This window comes from Ylistrum balloti, unplaced genomic scaffold, assembly GCF_031769215.1.
Source record: "Ylistrum balloti isolate Yb309-2 unplaced genomic scaffold, AGI_CSIRO_Ybal_v1 Utg369788, whole genome shotgun sequence".
NCBI classification, from domain to species: Eukaryota; Metazoa; Mollusca; class Bivalvia; order Pectinida; family Pectinidae; genus Ylistrum; species Ylistrum balloti.
This window is the reverse complement of record NW_026781973.1, coordinates 111737-138638: the sequence shown is the minus strand read 5'-3', so window position 1 is coordinate 138638 and position 26902 is coordinate 111737. Positions and strand designations below refer to the sequence as shown.

The window sequence follows — 26902 nt, the reverse complement described above, 5'->3', positions numbered from 1 at the left end:
ATAAATATTGCACACAAATATATTAAATTTCCAGTATAGATAATTTATCATACAAATGTAATATCCAGATAATTATCGGGAATTCATTTGGAAAAATAAGTACATTAAAATTCTTAGCTATATCGTCAAGGCCGTATTTATTAATGAAACAATTCAATGAACGTATGTTTATAACATTCCACTTAAGAGCGCTGTAAAGCGAATCTATATGTACATAAAGGTTACCTCATATGAACTTTGAACTCTGAACCGTACGAATAGGACAACAATAGTATTAATTCACTTCCTGTTGTGATTATTCCTCAATGTCTGTGATAAAGAGAAGTATTCCGTAATCAGGAGATAATGGGCAAGGAAGCCGACTTACTGAATGCTGTTAAGAACAATGACCATCAAAAACTACAGGTAAATGTGTATTTTATGACGTAGTGTATCCGTGATAGGGAAGACGGGACGCTGCCAGCACTCCCACCCTGGTACACCATAAGCCTATCTTCTGTGTGTTTGTGTCGTGACTGTTTAGACTATCGAGGTAAATATAGTGTATATGTGTAAATCGTATGTGTTAAATTGTACGACAGATATAAACTTGTCAATTTTTAACCGGTGTTTTTCTCCTTTGTATAAGATTTATTGTATAGATTACTAATGTATATATATACAGCGTGGTAATACAACACCTCTGGCATTCTCGTTATCACTGTCCTACATGTCGTAGGAATTTTAACACTTGTGCAAGTAACATCCACTTAGATTTACTTGAGCGAGACGATGGTCTCAGGTACCGTGACGTATGTACAAATATTATCTTTTACATATGGATACTTCCTTCTTCCCGAAAGAAATAGTAAGAAGGTATCATTTTTCTCTAATTTTGTGGTGTGTTTTTCTTCATTTCTAGTCAGAGTTTCGTACTTGAAATACCTCGCATATTCTAATCATTTTATGCCTAAAATGTTTCCTACAACAACAAACGGAAATTCATATCAAGTTTAGATAATAAATACCAGACATTCTTTCTGTATAAATCGAATAAATATATCCTTGTTTTGTGAGCATCCATAGTCTTTTCATAGTAGCTGGTGGTTTTCTTACTGAACAAGATAAGGGAGGCCGGATAGTATGCCATCCAGAGCATGGAGGTTATAATCTTCGAACCACACACATAGGATCTTCACCTGCTGTCACATTGACCTACGTTATTAATTATGATTGCCAGTCGCAATACATTGTGGATTACATACACAAATAACAACTTCTAAAACACAAGTATTAAAAAGCATATGTCCCTTAATCACTATTGATAGCTTACAAATGGAATGTTTTGATACGATTGGAGGATAGAATTCAATCGGAAAGTTGATTCTGAATAACAGAAATAGGAAAAACAACAAGTGCTGTTAACAGGTTCCCTAAAGAGGAAATATTCTAGGAAAGTCGGCAATGGAATGTGATGATACAAAACGGGAAAACGACAATGGGAAAGACATGTACACTGACAAAACGGGAAAACGACAGTGGGAAAGACATGTACACTGACAAAACGGGAAAACGACAGTGGGAAAGACATGTACACTGACAAAACGGGAAAACGACAGTGGGAAAGACATGTACACCAACAAAACGGGAAAACGACAGTGGGAAAGACATGTATACTGACAAAACGGGAAAACGACAGTGGGAAAGACATGTACACTAATAAAACGGGAAAATGACAGTTGGAAGGACAATGATTTAAAGTAAATTAACAATGCAATGTCAATCTGCGTGTTAACAGTACAATTTAGTGACTTAAAATATACATCAATTGTCTTTCTTAATTTTGAAATATTCAGATGTGTTGGTGTGTCATATGAATTTAAAAACAGGACTGATTATCAGAATAAACGTTTTGTATTTAAACATACCACGTTCGCCGTCGTGACGACACAGTTACGTAAACAACAATACAGACAGGTTCTATTGAGTCGAGTCTCGATACAGGTAAATTTTTGTAGATTGTAAATATCGATGTTGCTGTGACCCTTTATGGAGTGTTGTGGTTATAACATTAATTTCACGAATAAGAACAGTAACCAGATATCTTACCTCTGTACAAAGAAAGAGGTCAATCTTTGAACACTAGATCTGAATCTGGGATTAAGTTGTCCAACACTGTAACTTTCAATTTGATAAGTCACAGGAAAAACCGGATCAAGAAAGACATCAAAATATTATGGTTTGTAATATATCGGTGTTAAGCATTGCGATACTCTTTTTTTCTGTAACTTTTCACCTGTAAGCGGAACATGATTAGAATTTGTTATCTCGCAAAAACAGACGCTATTTGAACAATGTTTAAGCTAGCAGTAATAAAGTGTCAAAAGTAAACCGAAAGGTAGGAGATCCCGGACATATCACGCTTTCGTTCAATATTACCTAATAAGGAAAAATCAATTACGGTGTGATCGATTTTCTTCAACGCTGATCTGTTTTTATCAGTATGGCCAGCATGAGTTCGACTGTCTTCATTCATGCTTATCCATGCATACATTTCGTTTTTTATTCCTTAATGAGTTAATGAGGAAGTATGATACGATTTCAATATCTACAAGGACGGACTGAAATTGATCACGGCGATCCGAGACATATCTAACATCAACGTAACTTTATGGAAGCTAGACTTTGCCTTATCCTGTATTGTAGTTTTATTACAGTATGATATATCATTGATTTCAGATTCAAATTCCTGCCGATCACGAGTCGTGATCGAAACTAATGATAGTTCAGTCTTAAACATTCACATTCCCCGATACGACAAGGAGCTACTATCATTCAATTGTAGAGATTGAGTCAAGCCTAAAGAATGTCGTGATCAAATGGTGGGTGTCGTCAATGACACTGAAGTTCATTCTTCAGAACACAAGCTTTTATTCTCCTTGGGTATTTTTCGGGGATTTCCGTGTAAATTATTGATTTTGGGTTTGAATTACGATTTAGTTTTATCTAATGTTTTTTATCTTATATCGTTATTATACTGATGTTTTATACACGTATTTCCTACTTTATTTAGAAGCTGTTGTTACCTGAAAGGGGTTATCAAGTAAAAAAAACGCCAAAGCCCTCATCAACACGTATTCCTGGAGGTCGTATTCGTGTAAAGCTTGACCACATTAACATCAACTGCCGTGAGTCAACAGGGTCCTCCGGATATACCCCACTCTTATTGGCTGTTGAACACGGTAGGATGACGTACACCACGGACAGATAGTACTTTATCAAAACATATTAAATGTTTAAATGAAAAATATTATAAAAACTAATCATGCTATTTAAAATAATAAAAAGTATATATGAATACGTGGGAAATTGGTCGACGAAGAGTAAAGGGATTTGCTCGTGGATTGTGTAAACGAATTATTGATGTGATGTTAGACTGACATCATGATCATTAAATGAGTGGTTCCTTTGATTGTTAAAATATGATTTAAAACGTAGGTGTGAAGTACTGATACTACGTCAATGATTTGTTTTAGGTAATAAGGATATAGCAGAGACATTGCTCTTCCATTCAGCAGACGTTGATTTCCCAGACAACAAAGGGTAAGGATATACCGAGAAAATAACGTCATTTCTGTCTGTCTTCCTCATCTTCTTCCTATCCCAGATAATTACCAAACCTTTGTCTTCCTTCCGTTAACATGTTGTTTCATTTATACAGGTAATTGGTCTCAAATGTACAGTAAATCCGTGCCGATATCATTGATTGTGACCTTACCATCAAAAGGTTCATGATGACATATACCTGAAAACAAAACGTTAAAGTTAATAGCAATATCAATCGGATCCTCTTATCTCTGCAATTAAAGCAAGCTCGAAATGTTAATCCCGTGACAGCGAGTACCTGCTATGACGCTTCTCACAAAAGTGTAGAATCATCATTTATTGTAGCTTAACCATGTCGTAAATTGATGACGTCATCAATGTCGATACACATTTCCCAGGACATTGTCGAGGCACGACGAATATGTATCACACCAACTTACAATATGATACTGTATCTTAAATACACGAGAAAAATAAACAAACATGGGTCCGTTCCGTGGGCAGAAATACATGTATTTCAATATTCGTGTAAGAGAGTGACTGGTGAGCACACGGAAGCAGACTCATATAAGAATCTATTATTCTCCACTGTCGGTAATGTTTCCATGTTGACGAAGTGGTGTCTTTAATGATTGCAATACCCCTTGAAGTTTTGCATGTTTACTTACACAAATAATATTCTTGGTACCTTTGATTTTTTTTTTCGTTTGCCTGTAAATGTTAGTCCTTGTTTCATATCTTCTCACAGAACTTTTTGAGGTTTCCTTTCTGCTTGACATATTCCCGCGAAATGTACTTATGATTTCTTGTTGTTTAACATATTCCCGCGAAATGTTTAAATAATTTCTTGTTGTTTAACATATTCCCGCGGCATGTCCTAATAATTTCTTGTTGTTTGACATTTTCCTGCGGAATGTTGTTTGATATAATGGCGTGGAACAAGTTGATGTGTCTTTGTTTTTCCAACATTCCTTTGCTACCTTATGACATTTTTCATTCTTCCTGTGATGTTTTCAGTGTTTTCTGACAAGATTCCGACTCCGAACTTTTCAGTGTTAGCCATATTCCTATAGTACCTATATTGTCCTTTCTTTATGTTCGACAAATTCTCATTGAATATGCAATGTTTGCGGCATAAGGAAGACATGTCTAGAAATTTGATCAAATAAGAAAATTATCAATGGCATTTATGGTGATATTGATAACACAGCACTAGCATAAAGTGTTTTTATTAAACATTCGACTGATAAGGTCTTGTAGTCCACACACATTCTGAAGAAAGTCTTTGATTTCGTTTCAGAAATACACCGCTTCATTTAGCTGTGTTCGCAGGAAAAATCGACATGGTTGACTTACTGCTACAACATAATGCTAAGGTATGTAATGTCCTAATATAACAGTGGATGTATGTAATGTCCTAATATAACAGTGGATGTATGTAATGTCCTAATATAACAGTATTAAGGTATGTAATGTCCTGATATAACAGTGCTGAGGTATGTAATGTACTAATATAACAGTATTGAGGTATGTAATGTCCTGATATAACAGTGCTGAGGTATGTAATGTACTAATATAACAGTACTGAGGTATGTAATGTCCTAATATAACAGTACTGAGGTATGTAATGTTCTAATATAACAGTGCTGAGGTATGTAATGTCCTAATATAACAGTGCTGAGGTATGTAATGTCCTAATATAACAGTGCTGAGGTATGTAATGTCCTGATATAACAGTGCTGAGGTATGTAATGTACTAATATAACAGTGCTGAGGTATGTAATGTCCTAATATAACAGTATTGAGGTATGTAATGTACTGATATAACAGTGCTGAGGTATGTAATGTACTAATATAACAGTACTGAGGTATGTAATGTCCTAATATAACAGTACTGAGGTATGTAATGTTCTAATATAACAGTGCTGAGGTATGTAATGTACTAATATAACAGTGCTGAGGTATGTGATGTCCTAATATAACAGTGCTGAGGTATGTAATGTCCTGATATAACAGTGCTGAGGTATGTAATGTACTAATATAACAGTACTGAGGTATGTAATGTTCTAATATAACAGTACTGAGGTATGTAATGTCCTAATATAACAGTGCTGAGGTATGTAATGTACTAATATAACAGTATTGAGGTATGTAGTGTCCTAATATAACAGTGCTGAGGTATGTAATGTCCTAATATAACAGTGCTGAGGTATGTAATGTCCTGATATAACAGTGCTGAGGTATGTAATGTACTAATATTACAGTGCTGAGGTATGTAATGTCCTAATATAACAGTGCTGAGGTATGTGATGTCCTAATATAACAGTGCTGAGGTATGTGATGTCCTAATATAACAGTACTGAGGTATGTGATGTCCTGATATAACAATACTGAGGTATGTATTGTCCTAATATAACAATGCTGAAGTATGTAATGTCCTAATATAACAGTATTGAGGTATGTAATGTCCTAATATAACAGTACTGAGGTATGTCATGTGTACATACAACAATACTCAGGTATACCATCATACAACAATGCTAACGTACGTCATGTTCAAACTCAAACTGTGTAATGACTTACAATTCTGATTATCTTTAACCCTACAAGCAACACATTGTGACAGAACAATGATTAGCATGCAATGTTTATATACATAACAACATATATCATAGCGGAATTTTGTGTTTTGGTTTGAATCTCATTGCTACCGTTTGTCAACAGCAGCAGAATTTGACACGTTTACTAAAACATATAATCCTAGAGTATTCTGTTCTACTTTTTTCAGAGAATTCTTTGCAAATATTTTACATGAATCCCAGTTAATTTACCAAAATTAGATAACTATAAAATGTGGAAACCTAAATATCAGCACAATGTGTAGGATTCTGTAGTAGAAACGTTGTTTGTAAGATACCTTATGAGCCTTATTTACACCATAATATCACATCACCAAACCATCACATGTCAATTTTCTTACGTAAGTCAATACATTATCCAACACTGTCCGGATGAACACCAGAGTGTACTAAGATCACAATCACACATGATTTTTAACAGACGATCAGTGAACATGAAATGATAAAGAAAGAAGTCACACCATACCTCAAGACCTTATCAAATAGCCATTGCATACAAAACATTAGTAAATGATAAATTACCCAAGTCACTTAGTGATCTATTTAAATGTAGTGATCACGCACATCTCAAAGTTTCATCTTGACTGGAATAGTAACCAGAGAGAGACAACGATAGGGTACACGGTCACATATACTGGCAGAGTATAATATATACGCATGTATATTTAATGCACAGAACCCATTGTTAAATATAAATTCAGATAGAATAAACATGTGTTCGTGACGTTGTTTTAAAACTATCTTATATATAAATTGATATATTTAAGTATTCATAGGGTTTCTGCACCTCCCCGTCTAGATTTTTACTATTCTTTCGATTACTTTGGGTTTTTCCCAGTCGCTTACTATTCTTTAAAATCGATACCCGTAACTTCACTAAGGAGTCCTAGAAGGACGAAATATGGTGCAGTTTAATTAATTGCTTGGCTCTATTGTATCTAACTCTGAATTTGTATGTATATGTGCTATTCACTTGTTTGTCTTTTGGGAAATCTTCACTTCTAGTTCCACTATATCTAACTCTAAAGTTGTATTAAAATGTGCTTTTCACATGTATGTCAATTGTACAATCATTGAATGTATTTGCTTGTAGGTGGATATTCAGAACAGTGATGGAAATACGTCCATTCATATAATTTCACAATGTGACTACGAACACCGAATTAAAGTCATGCTGAAATTACTCAAGGTAAAATATATCTTGTTTCAAATACAATAATGCGATCAACTACCAATTTTATATTAAGTATTAGCTGTTTTGATTTTATACCGTGATCCGAATCAAGCGCAAGCGTTATTTTCTTGCAATTATCCTTGAATAAGGAAAGGTCAACAGACGGAAATCATTCACCAGTCTACTTTTGGATATGATCCGTCCTAGTAAAGAATTCGATATCAATTTCTATATCTGATATTTCCAACGGTAGAGTGGATATACCTTCCTGTAATTATTCATTGGTAAGGATAGGAAACATGTTATGGGTGTTCTGGGTAACGGAACAAAAACAATATAATTTCCTCAACGACAGCCTCTCTTACCTCGGTCTATAGACTTTACTGTACATAATAAGTTTACGTTTCGTTGACTCTACGAGCCGTACGGTATATAATTTCAGCAATCTATATTAGTCCCGGATTATCATGGGGATCACAAAGTATAAAGAAGGAGATATAAGAGATATTGATAACAAATAAGCTTGTGTTTCCCTCAATCGGATAATGTTGATATTTTTAGAAACATTTTTAATACTGTAAAAACATCAATTTTTGTGGGAAATGTACTCGTCGTCCATGAGTAAATATGTCCCCGATAAGTATACATAGATTTATCAAGCTATAATAAGCCATGAAATGAAGAGTCACGAAAAAAATGAGCCCCATAAAAACCATTCGATACTGGTAATTATCAAGTGTCTCATATTTTGAGTTAGAACATATGTCATGGTGAACGTGACCAACTATATATCAAAAATATGAAGCAAAAAGTCTCCGAAAGGACGTTTTTGTTACAGGTATCATCAACACTTTACACCAGAAATAAGGCCCACGCAACACCGCTTGATGTAGCTGCGATGTACAACAAGAAAGGTGAAGTAGACAATATGTTAAAGGCTATAGATAATATATATATGCATTGTCCGCATATTACTTGTATATATATATATATATACATATCAACTTTTTCTTTAGAATAGAGTTATAAATCATCAGTCTAGAAATTCTTTTCACTCCAAAACTCCAAGTTGTGCCATTTTGTTTCGCCTACAGATATAATGTCAATCATGCTTGACCATGACCTGTCTCTGAAGTAGAATTGTTTCACATTTTTGACAATATTTGCCATTTTGTTTATCCAACAGATGTAATGTCGATCATGCTTTACCATGACCTGTCTCTGAAGTAGAATTGTTTCACATTTTTGACAATATTTGCCATTTTGTTTATCCAACAGATGTAATGTCGATCATGCTTTACCATGACCTGTATCTGAAGTAGAATTGTTTCACATTTTTGACAATATTTGCCATTTTGTTTATCCAACAGATGTAATGTCGATCATGCTTTACCATGACCTGTATCTGAAGTAGAATTGTTTCACATTTTTGACAATATTTGCCATTTTGTTTCGCCTACAGATATAATGTCAATCATGCTTGACCATGACCTGTCTCTGAAGTAGAATTGTTTCACATTTTTGACAATATTTGCCATTTTGTTTATCCAACAGATGTAATGTCGATCATGCTTTACCATGACCTGTCTCTGAAGTAGAATTGTTTCACATTTTTGACAATATTTGCCATTTTGTTTATCCAACAGATGTAATGTCATTGCTTTACCATGACCTGTATCTGAAGTAGAATTGTTTCACATTTTTGACAATATTTGCCATTTTGTTTATCCAACAGATGTAATGTCGATCATGCTTTACCATGACCTGTATCTGAAGTAGAATTGTTTCACATTTTTGACAATATTTGCCATTTTGTTTCGCCTACAGATATAATGTCAATCATGCTTGACCATGACCTGTCTCTGAAGTAGAATTGTTTCACATTTTTGACAATATTTGCCATTTTGTTTATCCAACAGATGTAATGTCGATCATGCTTTACCATGACCTGTCTCTGAAGTAGAATTGTTTCACATTTTTGACAATATTTGCCATTTTGTTTATCCAACAGATGTAATGTCGATCATGCTTTACCATGACCTGTATCTGAAGTAGAATTGTTTCACATTTTTGATGTTTTACCATGCTTTACCATGACCTGTATCTGAAGTAGAATTGTTTCACATTTTTGACAATATTTGCCATTTTGTTTATCCAACAGATGTAATGTCGATCATGCTTGACCATGACCTGTCTCTGAAGTAGAATTGTTTCACATTTTTGACAATATTTGCCATTTTGTTTCGCCTACAGATATAATGTCAATCATGCTTGACCATGACCTGTCTCTGAAGTAGAATTGTTTCACATTTTTGACAATATTTGCCATTTTGTTTATCCAACAGATGTAATATCGATCACGCTTTACCATGACCTGTATCTGAAGTAGAATTGTTTCACATTTTTGACAATATTTGCCATTTTGTTTATCCAACAGATGTAATGTCGATCATGCTTTACCATGACCTGTATCTGAAGTAGAATTGTTTCACATTTTTGACAATATTTGCCATTTTGTTTCGCCTACAGATATAATGTCAATCATGCTTGACCATGACCTGTCTCTGAAGTAGAATTGTTTCACATTTTTGACAATATTTGCCATTTTGTTTATCCAACAGATGTAATGTCGATCATGCTTTACCATGACCTGTCTCTGAAGTAGAATTGTTTCACATTTTTGACAATATTTGCCATTTTGTTTATCCAACAGATGTAATGTCGATCATGCTTTACCATGACCTGTATCTGAAGTAGAATTGTTTCACATTTTTGACAATATTTGCCATTTTGTTTATCCAACAGATGTAATGTCGATCATGCTTTACCATGACCTGTATCTGAAGTAGAATTGTTTCACATTTTTGACAATATTTGCCATTTTGTTTCGCCTACAGATATAATGTCAATCATGCTTGACCATGACCTGTCTCTGAAGTAGAATTGTTTCACATTTTTGACAATATTTGCCATTTTGTTTATCCAACAGATGTAATATCGATCACGCTTTACCATGACCTGTCTCTGAAGTAGAATTGTTTCACATTTTTGACAATATTTGCCATTTTGTTTATCCAACAGATGTAATGTCGATCATGCTTTACCATGACCTGTATCTGAAGTAGAATTGTTTCACATTTTTGACAATATTTGCCATTTTGTTTATCCAACAGATGTAATGTCGATCACGCTTTACCATGACCTGTCTCTGAAGTAGAATTGTTTCACATTTTTGACAATATTTGCCATTTTGTTTATCCAACAGATGTAATGTCGATCATGCTTTACCATGACCTGTCTCTGAAGTAGAATTGTTTCACATTTTTGACAATATTTGCCATTTTGTTTATCCAACAGATGTAATGTCGATCATGCTTTACCATGACCTGTCTCTGAAGTAGAATTGTTTCACATTTTTGACAATATTTGCCATTTTGTTTATCCCACAGATATAATGTCGATCATGCTTGACCATGACTCGTCCCTGAAGTACAACACGACAGCCATCATAGAGTCCGCTATCCGTGGTTACACAGAGATTGTTCAGCTCCTGTTAGATTACGGTGTCAGCCCAAACGGCATCAGCGATCTTAAAGAGACTGGACCTTTACATGAAGCCACTAGGTTCTGTAGGTAGGGTGTTATTACTCAGTTTAGATCATAATTGTTTTAGAATTTACTTCCACAGTAATTTTTTAATGCCATACACATCCCGTATAATAAAAAAATGTTACAACAGCGGTATGTTTATTTTTTATTTTTCGCGTACAGTATCTGACCAAAGAAACATGATATGATATAATTCATTTTGTTATTTTGATTTTTGATCTTAAATATTGTTCCTTTTGCTCGATTTAATATTCTTCTAGTTCATATTGTCCTTTAACTTTTTCTTTACAAATGAGTTTGTAAAAAATGTGATACTGAAGATTATTATACATATCCTGTGATATGTGCTACTTATGTTGTTCTAGATTTATTACGAGTATTGGTCAAAAAGAAGGATATGTTTTTTCATCAGTCCTGAAATCTCATTTCCTTAAAAACACCGTCTTATTTTCCTTTCAAACAATTTCCCTATGTACAAATAAAGCAACTTTTGCTACGCGTCAGATATGTTTGGTATGTTTCTTACTACATTTTTGTAAAAGGTCATTATTTGAATACAGACTGAGCATTATACTTCTTAGGAATCACACACCGGGCGTTGTACTTAAGCTTGTATGGAATTATTATCGATGTGATGTTTAAGGTATGTATTTTGATGTTTCGTCCGCAGAACTGAAGTTGCCCGGATCCTCCTGAATTACGGGGCCAATCCGGCAGTGAGGAACATGAAAAATGAGGCAAGATAATAAGGAGTATATTAACCTGTTTAACTTAAGATCAATAAAAAAAATACAGCGAATATAATTGGTTGGAAATATCAAAGATAAAATAAAATCTTCCAACAAAAAAATTCAGAGATAGGGATTTCATGGAATGAACATAGAAATGATGAGAAAATAGAGAGTGATACCAGGGCATGAGGGACCTCGGTAATGGGAACTGTAATGGATGAGGAAAGAGAGAGGGATACTGGGCTTGAGGGACCTCGGTGATGAGAAATGTAGTGGATGGGGAAAGAGAGAGGGATACCTGGGCTTGAGGGACCTCGATGATGAGAAATGTAGTGGATGGGGAAAGAGAGAGGGATACCAGGGCATGAGGGATCTCGGTAATGGGAACTGTAGTGGATGAGGAAAGATAATTAACGAGGATTCTTGTAAGAGAATATACATATTACAACCAAGTATCTACTATGTATGATGTTGGAATAATGAGGTTCTGGGAAAGCTTTCTTACAAGGCACGATGTTCTTCACATTATTTCATTATGAGAAAAAACCTGTGATTGTGGGAGAGTATGTGTACGGGCGTTCCCAAAGTGAAAAACATTAGATCAGACAGCAATATGTTCTTGGTAATCTTTTGATACATCTCACTACAGTACGTCCCTGATCATATCTGTGTTGTCTTAGTGTGTGCCTTAATAATTTATGGAAAAAAATCATATCCATTCCTACATTTGTACCTGTCTAAGGCGTCTGAATACTCTCTCTGAATTATACTATTTACAATATTTATATTAATTGTCATATCTGTACTAGTGAACTAGTACATTCGTAACTTAACCTGTGCGATCATTCTACGATAACGTATCGTAATTTGAAAATAAAGGTTTTATCTTAAAAACAGTTAATAATATATATACGTCATTCGCAACTAATTATTTTTTAGTTCAGACAATAAGATTGTACTCGTCCAACCTGAAATGTTCTATTATCCTGGTTCAGAATTCTTATGTATCATAGCGGTCCTCTTTGTATTTCTGTCTCTTGACAAATGAGTTATATTGGGAAGTCCAATAGAGCCGTTACTTTATACTATTTAGTGTAATTTCATAAGCTATATGTGACTTAATATCCTGTAAAAATGAAATTAAATACAGAATTATTTCTACATGTAAACATTACATAAAACATTAGAGTCTTAAGTTGCATTTTACTGATTTGTCATTTTACGATAAAAGTCTCAATTATGACAAATATACGGAATAGGATAATCCTTATGAAGATCATATGTCCTTAAAACTGAAAATAAATAATCTGTTTTTTTTTTTTTTTTTTCATTTTTACGGTTGTCATAGAGATTTCATTGAGTAATACTCTACGTTGGTTAGTTTGCCTGTTTGTTCCGTTGCTGTATACCGTCGTCGATGAACCAGAAGACGATTATAATTTTGGAGCATACGGTCTTATTCTCTTGTACTTTTCATGAGTCTCCTTGTAAATTTTTGTTTTGTTCATATTTTGCCCTAATTGTATTGAATTTTAGTTTTGAATAGGATTGTTTATGGTTGTATTGATATGTTGTTATCCCCCACCACACATCCCCCTTTGTGATAACATACATGTCCTCCATTTTGGTGAGGATACATATTTTGCTCGATACAATTGAGTTTCTCCTAATAAACTAATAAACACTTGAAAAAGTACTTTCAAAAAACATGTAATTGTATGCTTTCATTAACTAAGATTTAATCGAATAAATATTATCTTAATCATTGATAAACGCAATACAGAAACTGCAATTAACAAAATTAGGTTTTAGCGCATTAATCTGTGCGGGAAAAATCCGCTTAAGTATATTAACGATAACAAATGTATGTTTACTGTATTCAAATGAATCAATGAATCATAGTAATAACAAGGTGATGATATAAGGTTTTTGTGTTAAAGTTAATTAACAATATTCATACAAAACCGTATCTATTTACAGTCTCCAAAAACATTAGCAGAAGGTCTACCAAAAGTAAAAAGTGAAGAACTCCTGAAATTATTTGAAGGTAAGGCTTCCAAACATTACTGACAACCTGATGACTATACCAATTACCTGGCTTTCCTTAGGTTTTGTCATAAGTATTAGACAGGATTATTTCTATCTCCATCCTGGATAAAACTGGGTACAATATCATCTTGATACTGTTATTGATTAATCTTACTAATTAGCCTTGTGCAGTATGATTCAGTTGCTAGAGTACGTTGTGTTTGATAAAAGCTATTCAGTATATCTCTATCATGGTGTAAATCCCATGGGAAATCTTACGGTCATCGTTCAAAACAGATAACATCTGCACATTTAATATCATGGGTCACACCGTACCATTTGCAAGTATACGTCGTAATCTTCGTACGTTTTGTGATGTTTCAGAAAGCAGAGTCAAGGGCGCTACTGCTACACCAAGATTCACAGAAAAGGACAATGAACAATTTTTCGCAACTCCCGGAAAATGTATGATCAGTTTAAAGTCGTATATTCATAGGAAATTGGCCTTTTGTCTTTTTTTAAGCAATTAATTTCACTGATGATTAATTTCCGTTATCTACAATAGTTTACTTGGAGGTTGATTGATTTTACCCAGGCACTGAAACTTCTAATCGATAACACGTTAATGAAAAAAGTAAAAAAAGCAATACTTATATTATATGATGATAAATAACTAGGTTGGTGTGTAATATTTAGGTGTTTGAACATCTCGAATGTTTATACACCATTGTACATGATATTGAAGTTTTATGCATGTTGTTTGAACATTTTTATTAATTGGTTTATCGTTGCACACGATATTTACATTTTAGGTTATCCTCAATTACCAACTGACCCTTCCTGGACCAGAAACACCCCCGAATACTGCAACAGCAGTACGCCAAACAATCCAAACACTAACTTGTTTGACGGTATACAAACACACAGGACATTATATATAAAGATTTCATATCGTAATTTAAGGACAGACGATGATTTGTATTGCAAAATATCAGAACCAAAGTATAGTAACTATAGTGAATCGATATACTTCAATGAAAAAGAGCCGCCATAAGAACTATCAATACTACATTATATCAATTATTCCCACGTATCCCTGGAGACACTTTTGGGACCAAGTAGATGTAATGGATTTAGACTTTGCTTGTAATTTATTGATCAAAACATTTTCAATATAATGATATAACAATGTTAAATGATTACTTATAATAACTTATTTAATCTATATATAGATACTTAACTATGTCTTGTACCTCTCAGGTAATCAATCCTATCACAAACGTGTGGTGACTAGATATTCAATCAAACAATATCGACATTATACAGGTAATATGAGAACATTCTGGATAATGCAGGATACACATTATGCATGGACCGTGCTGGACTTGCACCAGAGTCATACACTTACGGGCATTACCATATATGGATGGTACGTCACTACGAGAAGCGAGTCATGAATTCACCTGCAGTTTATAATAAATTAATCCCTGAAGGTCGAATCTCATTTTGAGACTTTTTTTGTTAATTAAACAATCATTTCTCTTAAGGGACCACCACTTAATCATCACCACAAAACGATTTCTTTTATCAACATCCAATTAAGAAGCCATGTCTCTAAAGGGATTACCTACCATTAAGTATGCGTAATCTCTAATTACAAATTTGACTCCACTGTTCTTAGATGTTACATTTATTAATTTTTGGGGTTAGTGCACACTTAGTAACTTATAGTTTTTGGCATCATTTCGATGACTTAGGATTGTCAGAGAGTGTTCAATTCAATGAAATCCTTAAAAGGATAAAATTGTCGAAACATGTAATTGAACAAATTTTCCCGACAAATATATTTTCAGGGATAGTCCAGAGATGGTGAAATGTTTTGAAATCCAAAGAGGGATACACCTAAAGTAAGTAACCTGATAGAAGAATGTGGAGGGTTAGTGTGAAGTAGGGAATCTATCATAACATTATAGAAAAAAATCTACAGGGGTCAGTATTACAGACGTTACAGGGTTAGTGTGAAGTAGGGAATCTAGCATAACATTATAGAAAAAAATCTACAGGGGTTAGTATTACAGACCTTACAGGGTTAGTGTGAAGTAGGGTATCTAGCATAACATTATAGAAAAATTACAGGGGTCAGTATTACAGACGTTACAGGGTTAGTGTGAAGTAGGGTATCTAGCATAACATTATAGAAAAATTACAGGGGTCAGTATTACAGACCTTACAGGGTTAGTGTGAAGTAGGGAATCTTCATTATACTATAGAAAATGTACAGGGGTCAGGTCAATATTACAGACCTTACAGGGTTAGTGTGAAGTAGGGAATCTTCATTATACTATAGAAAAATGTACAAGGGTTAGTATTACAGACCTTACAGGGTTAGTGTGAAGAAGGGAATCTTCATTATACTATAGAAAATGTACAGGGGTTAGTATTACAGACCTTACAAGGTTAGTGTGAAGTAGGGTATCTAGCATAATACTATAGACAAATTACAGGGGTCAGTATTACAGACCTTACAGGGTTAGTGTGAAGTAGGGAATCTTCATTATACTAAAGATACCTCTACAGGGGTCAGTATTACAGACCTTACAAGGTTAGTGTGAAGTAGGTTATCTAGCATAATACTATAGAAAAATCTTCAGGGGTTAGTATTACAGACCTTACATGGTTACTTTGAAGTAGGGTATCTACATTATAATAAGAAAAATGTACAGGGGTTAGTATTACAGACCTTACAAGGTTAGTGTGAAGTAGGGTATCTAGTATTGTATTGTACATGAATGAACAGGTAGTTTATTAAAGAGGATTATAGAGAGGGTATCACTGCAGACGTAACTTTGTTAGTGTAAAGTAAACTAATTCAGGTTTACCGTTACAGACTTGACAAGGTTAGCGTGAAGTAGACTAATTCAGGGTTAGCATTACAGACTTGACAAGGTTAGCGTGAAGTAGACTAATTCAGGGTCAGCATTACAGACTTTACTCGGTTAATAGACGAATTATAATGCAGTTGTTATCTGATTAGTGTGCAGTAACCTTACAACATAAAAGTCAGTATCTGGTAAGTGTGTAAGATGGTTGCTGTTACGGTGCAAAATATAGTTGCATCCATATTCAGTTGTGTAAAGAATGCTTTACCAATCTGTGAGATTGTGTCCTCTATAGATGTTTTCCCATTTTTATGCTTCTAGGAAATTTTCGGGGGACATATAGTCGCTGTCTTTAGTTATTGCCCTTTGTTAGAAACATATTCTAAATTTTTGGGGGAACATATAGTCGCTGTCATGTCCGTCCGTCCGTGTCCCGAGCATAACTTTGACCATAGTTGAAAATGGATAATGAAACTTGTGTTCATTGGTCATACAAAGGGGATGTGCGATGTACTAAATTATCACCAACATAAGCATAGCTTTGCTTGCAATTAAGGAAGGATAATGAAATATGGTGTAAATATTGATCAACGAAGATAATGTGCATTTTATTATGCTAGGGTCCATACCTCCTCAATAACAGAGTTTTTGTCCTTTGTTGAAAGTTTCTTGTCCGGAGCATAACTTTGCCGAAAGCTAAGAAAGGATCATGAATGCTAGTGTGCATAGATTGATCATACTAAGATAATATGCTCAGGGCCATCGACTCCGACTAGAGTTGTTACCCTTAAAATTTTGTGTCTGGAACATTATTTTGCCTTGACATTGAAACGCGATTTATACATCAGTCATATAAAAGCAAGTTGCATCTGAGGATTCTTGGCCAATGACCCCTCAGTACAGAGTTGTTGCCCTTTTTAAAATTTCATTACAAGAGCATAGTTTTGCTTGCATTAAGATTAAGAAAAAGAAACTTGGTGTATACATTTGTCATGTTAAGAGAATATGTTGTATGTAAAATTCTCAATTATAGGCCTTTGTCAAAATGTTGTGTCTAGTGAGTTGTTTTCAGGGTGCATACATCAGTTTCACTGATACTCTTGTTTATTATTTCAGAGGTCCCTGGACAACGACGGGCTCATTTATATGTAAAAGGACGGGAAGCACCAATCCTAAAGAGGATGGTAGGCATACATTATATAATAACAGCCGGACCCCGGTTCCTCAAATGCTGGTTAGAAATAACCAGTGTTTAGTAAGAATTAGAAAAAAAAAATCTTTATTATTTCACAGCTATAGTTTTGTTGAGATAGGTCAGATTGATATATTTTGAGTATTTATTTTGCACTGGATGTTGCAATATTACTTGAACCTGTCAGTAAGCGTTTGTTAATCGTCAATAAATGAATAACAATAACTACAAGACAACATTAACAGAAAGTAGTAATCACATGTCTTATTGTTTGATTGATGTTGAGGACAACGTGAAGAGTTATGACCTACATGTACTGCAAAACCTTCGATATATTTGTTTTTGCACTTTAAGCGTACAAAACAGTCATTTAATGATCTTTTGCAAATTGATTTTTTACCCTGTGTTAGAAAAATTATATTTCTTTGGAGTAACCCACCGATTGTACAGGGAGTCCCATATAAATCGCCTTCTATCTTGTTAAGTTTGTTAGAATAATTAAGAATGGTATTCAATTTCTTTGCCATGTTATGCCAATTAATTAAATCTTTTATCTATCTTATCTGTCGTATTCCCAGCTGTAGCGCAGTCGTTTAAAGATTTTGAAGCCAGTTCCCGATACTGGCGACTACAAGTCCTCAGTAATTATGGTGGCAGTTACACGTGCTTCCAGGGAGTTGCACTGAATGGATCTGATGACAGGGTGACAGATACCTTAAGTAAACTGGGGTTCTCGAAGTACGTCGACCAGTTCATTTGCAAGGTAAAAAGTCGCTCAATACATATTTTGATTAAAATATCAATGCTGTGGGGAACTCACACTAGGCACCATATATCAATCTGACTCTGCCTTTTCTTTTCAGTTTTATATCAAATTAAATATATGCTGCAATGCACGTGCCGATTTGATTTAAACATATTTTATTGTAACAAGTACAATGGGATTGGGCATCAGTTTTGCAACTTATGTTGAGCCCTTTCCGCATTACGTTTGACAAAATACATATTGACAAGACAACACATATAAAAACACATAATTACACGGGGAGGGGGAGATGTTCATATATACAATTTAGACAATTTCGTGTAAATCAATTTCTCAGCGGGCAGCACTAGTATATAGTATGTTACACTGTACATTTCTCAATGCCTTCGAGCTATTCTATTATTGACTCTGCTGTATCTAACTCTACGTTTGTATTAAAGGATACTATTTACTTCACTTGTACTTGTACACTTGTACAATCTTTATATGCATTCTATTTGATATTACCAAATGTCAGTTTTCAAACTTCTACATCATTAAAAAATTACTTTTTAACAGGGTTGTAATACATACCGGAAGTTTCTGCTTCAAGACGATACAGATCTACAGGAAGTGGTCAGTAACTATATCATATTTTTGTTTTAAACGCTGGTTTTTGTGTCAGTTGGTGTTACCGTCTCATGATTAAGTAATGCTATTTAAGCAAGGTATCCTTGCAGTAGTTGAAAGCTAAGTAAATGGAAAACTTGTGGAGGCCCGCTGCATTTTATCTCAATTGAGGTAATGTTCTTTGCCTAAGAACACAACCACGACAATATATATGTTCATTGTCAAGCTTTCTGTTTTCTAAAATGAATTCGGGCATTTCAATGAAAACTTTTGTTCGTGTTTTGTTTCTTTAATGGTTCGGGCATTTCTAGAGAGAACAAATGCTTCTCTTGGGATTGGGTGTAAGCAGCCAAGCCAAAGAAGGCGTGAATGCACGTTTTACCGCCATGTCGTAAATCAAGCAATAAAGATACCAATGATTCGATGTGAATTTCATATTATCTTCTATTTCGAAGAAGTAATGTATTATATCATCAGATATATGAAAATTATGGAATTGATGAATATTTTTGGGCTTGTGCATCTGCCCGTCTAGATCTAGGGTCTTTAGCATCACTCAGAAGTCTTAGTAGGACGAATTAGCTATGTGATGAAGCTAAATTCATTGTTTGGCTCTGCTGTATTTAGTTCTAAACTTTTCAAAAGGTACTTTTACCTTGTGTGTCTTTTGTACAATCTTTGATGTACTAAGCGTGCTGAAGTGTGACTTTTTAAGCTGATGAAATATCACTCTCCAAGGTTAACCTTAACAAGTGAAATTTAGGTTCCCACGGGTGACTGCAGCCTTCTAGTCGATAGATTATCAGTCCCTGAGGTTGACAGTGACCCTGTAGCCAATAGACTATCAGTCCCTGAGATAGACAGTGACCTTGTAGCCGATAGACTATCAGTCCCTGAGATTGACAGCGACCTTGTAGTCGATAGACTATCAGTCCCTGAGGTTGACAGTGACTTTCTAGCTGGTGGACATTCAGTCCCCGAGATACGCCACACTCTGTAACTGATGGATTCTCATTACACGAGATTGGCCCTGTTGGACGTGCAGTCCCAGATGTTTGCCATAACATTGTAGCGTGTGGACCATAGGTCCCCGAGGATAATCATAAGCTTTTAACTAGATGACGGTCAATTCTGGTGGCATAAACGCAATGGAAGGAACATTTATCATGTTTTTCACATGAAATATCAATTTAAGAGCAATTTCATCTCTAAGTCAGATATTATAAGTTTATATGTTTTAATGGTTTCCTCTCTTTATGTTATTTTTTTTTCAAATATTTCAGATGTTAGGTAATATCAATCTCTGGTGTTGAATATGAAGCTAATGGTTAAATGACTACTTCACAAAGATTTACAGCTTAGTCCTTGAACCAGACATTGGGGTTAGGTAAAACACCAAATAATGAATTGCAAAAACTACAACACAATATAAACAGAAAGAAGTATTAGAGACCCATATCCTTCCGCTTGGTTGTTCTGGAAGACAATGTGGGAAGAGTTATGAATTGCACTCTTTTGTACTGCACGACCTTCGCTATATTCTTCCTCTAGGACTATCTGACACTAGTCTTATATATCACTCTCTCACTCTCTCTGGTATTAGATATTCAACAAATGGTTCAGCATTGTCCTATCCTATCGGACATCTGAAGACCAACCCTACATAGAAGGAGATTGAGAAGCCATGCTATCACACTTGATTGTGGTGATTAGTTTTCTTTCACTTCAGACAAAGAAATCTTACATTAGACACAACGTATGATTTACCTTTCTCTTACTTTAGACAACATATCGACGTATATAGACGTCGACATATCGACATATAGCAATAGATTTTGCTTGCTGGACAACAAAACACTGAGAAACCAAGATAATGTATTGATTGAAGTAATTAAAGAAATATGTTTAAAAAATGATAATATGTTAATTATTAAAGAGCATTTACCTCAACTCTCGCACTCACAACGCCCCCCAAATAATTACTTTTATTATCCTTACAATAGTCATGGATTTCTGCTTATTTATGGGGGGGGGGGGGGGGGGGGGGGGGGGGGGTTGCAAGCAATAATTAGTTATTTTTCAAATCTATTTCAACCTTCTATGACCGAACTTACTGCTTACTTGATTATTCGTAGGAAAGAGAAACTACGTCAGCAAAGTACTATACAATAGTTGTGGCAAACACTTGTTTCAACTGATATTCAAAATTCTTCTTCTTTGTGCGATATGAAGCTGGACCTGTTTGATGCTGGTTAGTTTGCCAGTTTGTTCCTTTGTTTTATACCTTATTTAAGAGCGTGTACATTACTTACTTTTTCAGGGGTCTCCTCGTAAACCTTTCTTTTGTTCATATTTCACCCTAGTTTTATTGAATCCCAATTTTGGATTATAAATGTATTGACATGTTGGTATTTTATTTTTTCGTTCGTGTTAGATTATTCTTGCTTTCATCTATTCTTGAATGGAATTTCGATCCAGCAGTGTTTTAACTACCTTGCATATTGCAACTGTAAAACATCGACAGTTTGCAAGCAAATGAATAGGCCTAATTCCTTGTATTTGTGTGTCTATTATCATCTACAAATGAAATTAATCCAAATTAGTGAAAAAATAATTTATCACAGCCGCAGCATGAGAATTAAAAGTACAAATGTATACATGTTCAAACGAGTAAAAGTTTTTTTTTTTTTGATTTTATCTAAATGAGAAGAGGTTAAAACGAAAGTATTGTGATGTTATTATCTTTAATTTTCAAAGATAATGTTAGATACGTAAATGTTTATATAAAGCTATTACAAAAAAAAGCATTAGTGTATCCTTATTATCTTAACGAGAGTAGAAAACAATCAAAACAATGATGATGCGATTGAGAAACAAATTATATGTATTGCAGTATATCAGTATACTAGTAGATGATGAGTAGAATTAGTTAACTTGACGTTATGGGGTTTTTTGTGTGTGTGTGTTACCGACAGTGTACTGACGAAGATGTGTCGACTTTGTCAACAGAACTGAAGAAGTTACGGAAATCAGGTAAGTTTCCTGTAGTCTCTGTGTTCAGATTTGGAGTGTTAGAACACTGTGTTAATAAGACTGCCATTTACTACATACTTTATGTTGTAATTATTTCCCTTTCCTGTATCGTAGATATTCTTAGAAGGTATTGTCTATATTGTTAAAATGTTTCACTTGTGTTTGTGATTTACATTTTTCCTGTTTGTTGTCTTTCGTTTTAGGTGTATGAACTGTTGTTTAAATGAGTTACTCATTCTCGCTCGATGTAGTAATGCTCCGTAATGTTTCAAACGTGTTTTGACATCAAAACAAACATTACGTCCTAATGCTTTGGCGTTGCGTTAAATCTTTTAGTGCTGAAGATGTTTCCATTGTCAAACCTTTGTTGAAAATTTGAAGTTAGCACTACGAAAACTTCTAGAAGACAGAGATTAAACATTTCTCTATTAGACAAATGTTACATGCTTGACAGTTTCTACAAAAGAAAAGGTCAAATTGTACGTTTAAAAAAACATGCCAAATCATACAAAATAAAAAAAATCGCTAATAGCTTGTCTTTAACGGCGAAATGTCTACTGTTGGGAACAGTACTATAGTAATACTGATAACACTTTTAGTATTCAAGACTGTCTAGAGCAACAGCATAAGCCGAGTTACACGTCAAAAAATCTAAAACATCCAACAATTGGTAAATCTTATTTAAATAAAACAAACAATACATGAAATAAAATAATAATTTACCAGTACTTGTTTTATTGGTTGATCATATCTTTTTATTTATTCTTTCGAAGAATTCAAACTTACTAATCCAAAATGGAAGCAGCCGCCTCCATATTCCTGGCCAGTTGGGAAGTGTATACCGGATATGGTTGTTGTAGGAGACATTGGGTGTTCTGATGAAATGACGATGTCTGTTAAAGGTAATAGTACATGTATAGGAGACAGAAAGCTTGTGGAATAAATAAACTGAACACGAATATAACTAGTAATCACCTCGCTTATCTTTCTTCGTATGTGAATCAAGTGTTGATATTTCAAGACCGACTACTGTCCACATTAAGGGTTTATATCATAGTCTCCAAGTAATAATGGAAAAAAATACACTTAGTAGACATCTGATGAAAATGAGATTATATATTACCTTTCCTCTGCGATACGAAATTACAAGTGTAATATCAATTAATTTGTAACTAGGGGCTACAGGTATTTTGCCTTATAATGGTACTAGATTTGTGTCTATCTTCTTTCCAAGATGGTTGTGATGTTTTACAAGGGAATCTGACAATCTGTCTTGAAGCCACTAGCATGCAGTCAGCTCCAACTGCAACATTTACTGGAATTAAAATGAGTAAACGTGAGTGAATAACGATGGAAGACAGAAATATGCAGTATAATTTTGCTATATTCTTATTAATTAAACAGCGAGAAAATGAGATACTCAGCAAATGTTTTCATACTGAATCGAAATCTTGGGAAATGTAGGCTAACATCTTTATTAATATATTCACCTGTTCTCAGCCAAACGAAATTATCAAACAATATAGATGTGATTTATAAATTTTTAATCTAGCTAACATTACCTTATATTTCTAGATGGAATCTACAGGATACTTGTGCATTCCAAATCCAACCCAGATATAATGTTAAGTGCACCAACAAATATAGAAATTAGTGAGTTTGATATTTATTTTACCTTTAATATTTTAACTAACGCAACAATGCAAATATTATAAATTTCATATGAGCAAGAAATTAAAGAATGACCGGGTTACGTGATAATAAAATCAGAGGACGTGTTTTTCTTATCGGTATAATAGTTATACGAAAATGCGGCTTAAAGTATATTGTGATATGCAGCGCTGCATATCATTCGGCGAATTACAAACTCCACATCCTGCTTTTGTATCTGTCATACACAATGAGAATTATTGTAGTTATTATATGTAATTATCAAATAAATTAATATTCACTAGTAAATTGTAGAGTTATTGAACTTATTTAAACCGCTTTTATCTGTTTATTTTTCAGAACCTCCATCCAATCTGTCAAAGGAAAATAAAGATGCGTTTGAAAGTCTGGAGACGATGTTAAGTGATCTTGCGAGTTCCCTTGACCTGCCAAGCTGATGAAACACTCCACGAACAATGATAGTTTAGCTTACATTAAAGGACGCGTTTCCGTTTAAGACGGCTTCCAGCATTACAGCTACATAGCTAACTCATGAGCGTGGAAACTGTCGCTATTGACAATTAATATCATATTTCAACTACAAACTGTACAAATGTGAAAATATTAAGATATTTCGGGTTGAACTGAGAAACTGACGTATTTTATTTAGTCTACAGCGCATCAGTATACTAGTGTAAATATGTATACACAACAAAAGATGTAGTATTTCTCTTCAGCTGTTAAACGGTTAAGAGGTGACCTACATATAACAGTGCCTGTTTTTATTAACTAAGCTGTAGAGTTACAGGAGTTTGCAGTTATTGATGACACGCGGTGCGGTCTTAACATTTCTCATCAAATACCGGAAACAGGAAATTGTCGTAGTCGCATGTTAATCTTCACGCCCGGTCATTGCCTAGCAATCCAGTGACAACTATTGTGATGTGATAATTTAACAAAGTCAGTTTTATAATGTGAAAAAGTCAATCAATACATAGACATGGTTCATCAATAGAGTTATCGTCACCTTCCTTAAATATATCAATATTCCGCTGGTAATTAATGTTTACAAAACGTTTTGGTTTTGTAAGTTACGTCACTCCGCTTGTAAAATTCCAATAATGCGATGAAGTAATAAACACGAAATTTCCGGATTACCGTTACATGTAAACTCTTTTAAATTGACGTAGAGAGAACTAGAGGCATTACCATGTAAAATAACAGACTATGATTACTTGTGCATATATACAACACGTTTCAAAATCCTGTAGCGTTTTCAAAGCATTATGATTTCATGCAATATATATATTCTGAACACTACACACGTGCTTAAGATGTCTTTTTCAGATATCTTCACTGACTGATTATACAGCCACAACTTAACCTTCTAATTACTATCTCAAGTCCGAATAGACAGTATTTTGTCAAGATTAACAAAATATAATGGGCTCTGTGGGCCTTTATTATTCACCTGTTCTTCTGTTGATGGCGAACCGAAGATATTGTTCAAAGAGTCGATATTTTAACTAGCTTGAAGTCCCGTTGCCCAAGCATGATTATGGCGATTATCATTAATCTAGGCCATTAAGTTCAAAACTTCAGCACTTTTCTCCAGCCTTGAAAGTTTTCAAGGTGATTCGTTGGAAAGGCAAAATAAAAAATATCCAAAAACTGCTATTACTTCATTTTCGTTACAAACACTTGAGCAGCAACAATTTCGTCTCATCAACCGCTTTTAAAATCTTTTTCATGGCGCATATCACCAACAATGAACATTACTGTTATAGAGTTGTTCTTGCGACATATGGTGTACCATAACTGTAATTGCGAATTCTACAGTCCTCTCCCAAACCTCCCTCCCCCTACAAAAAAAATGTGTTAAAGTAAACACATTGGCCGAATTTTGGAATGGCAAAATCATTAATCACTCCCAGATTAGTTACATAAAGACTTGGTGAACTAAGAATTTTTGTTCCTGTCCTACACTAAAAGGGCCGCATTCGATCGCTTCATCACTTGTACAATGCACAGGATGTTTTATTAGCATATCTACTGCGAGGTGAAAAGTTATAAATGTTTGAGCCATCGTTTTAATGTAATTATTATATACCAGAATCACTGTTACTCCTTGTCAATTATTCTTCTATTGAAAATTTTATTATACAGGACGATATTTATATTGATTTTGGTTGTAATTACATGAATCCACTGTATGTTTGATATACTTAATGTAAATGTATATAACGTATATATATGCTCGTTACCTGCCGTAAACATCGATATGAATACCACGTGAAGCACCAGAACAATTAAATTGGTCTAATCATGACTTTCATAAACAGAAAATTCCATAAACTTTATCTTTTGAAATCCCATGTTACTATTGTCTTTTGAATTCTGTTAGCATTGTATGTTACTCGCTTTTTATCCGCCGTCTGTTGTGTATCCGTCAATCATTCATATGTCTGAGTTACCAACAACAACAAAAAACAAAACAAAAAACAAAACAAAAATCACTTCAAGGCGCATATTGATATCAATGAACATTACTGTTATAGGGTTGTTCTTGTGCCATATGGTGTACTATAACTGCGAATTTTACAGCCCTCTATCTCTCTTTTTGTTTAAGTATAAAGAAACGCCACTTGTTTCAAATTATGAACATAAAATGACAATTAGGCGTATATGTGCTCCCCTGACCCACCACTGTGGCCTAATGGAAGGGTCCAAAGAATCCGTACCAGACTTCAACATTGGAATGTCGTATGATACCTAGTCACTACAAAAATATCTCTGTCAGGACTCGGGTGATCGTGAAAACTCCTGGGCCTGTTGTCTTGCTAATATCAGGAATGTGTACAGGTGACCAATGACAATGCAGAGTTATTGCAGTAATAAACGTGATAACGAAGATATGTTTGTGTTAATGTAGTGTTTTATAATGCTTAAAGCTAACACCGTACCCCACTTTGTGAGATGGTATGGCAAATCGGACACTGGAAAGTCA

At 34.4% G+C, this 26902-nt stretch overlaps 1 protein-coding gene across 2 annotated transcripts; it reads left to right on the top strand.

Annotated features, from left to right (window-relative positions):
• Window positions 1-309: 309 nt before the first annotated feature.
• LOC132544265 (caskin-1-like) lies at window positions 310-26789 on the top strand. 2 transcript variants are annotated; one of them, XM_060207837.1, is made up of 21 exons: window positions 310-405; window positions 3053-3221; window positions 3516-3582; window positions 4886-4961; window positions 7318-7413; window positions 8237-8312; window positions 10848-11031; window positions 11678-11744; window positions 13719-13785; window positions 14151-14231; window positions 14579-14677; window positions 15093-15195; window positions 15620-15673; window positions 17762-17829; window positions 18416-18600; window positions 19162-19218; window positions 22188-22245; window positions 23019-23147; window positions 23480-23581; window positions 23821-23898; window positions 24256-26789. In XM_060207837.1, exons 1-21 carry the CDS (start codon window positions 346-348, stop codon window positions 24351-24353), a joined length of 1974 nt encoding a protein of 657 aa, XP_060063820.1. In that variant the 5' UTR covers window positions 310-345; the 3' UTR covers window positions 24354-26789. The 2 variants fall into 2 exon arrangements, with proteins under 2 accessions (XP_060063820.1, XP_060063821.1); XM_060207838.1 differs by lacking the exon at window positions 23480-23581.
• Window positions 26790-26902: the final 113 nt, after the last annotated feature.

What these genes read in the sequence shown, in the direction of transcription:
- LOC132544265 (XM_060207837.1), top strand. Translation starts at nt 346, where the DNA reads ATGGGCAAGGAAGCCGACTTACTGAATGCTGTTAAGAACAATGACCAT. An exon ending in TCATGCTGAAATTACTCAAG is followed by an intron (nt 7,414 to 8,236) that starts GTAAAATATATC and finishes TTTTTGTTACAG; the next exon opens with GTATCATCAACACTTTACAC. An exon ending in AAACACTAACTTGTTTGACG is followed by an intron (nt 14,678 to 15,092) that starts GTATACAAACAC and finishes GACATTATACAG; the next exon opens with GTAATATGAGAACATTCTGG.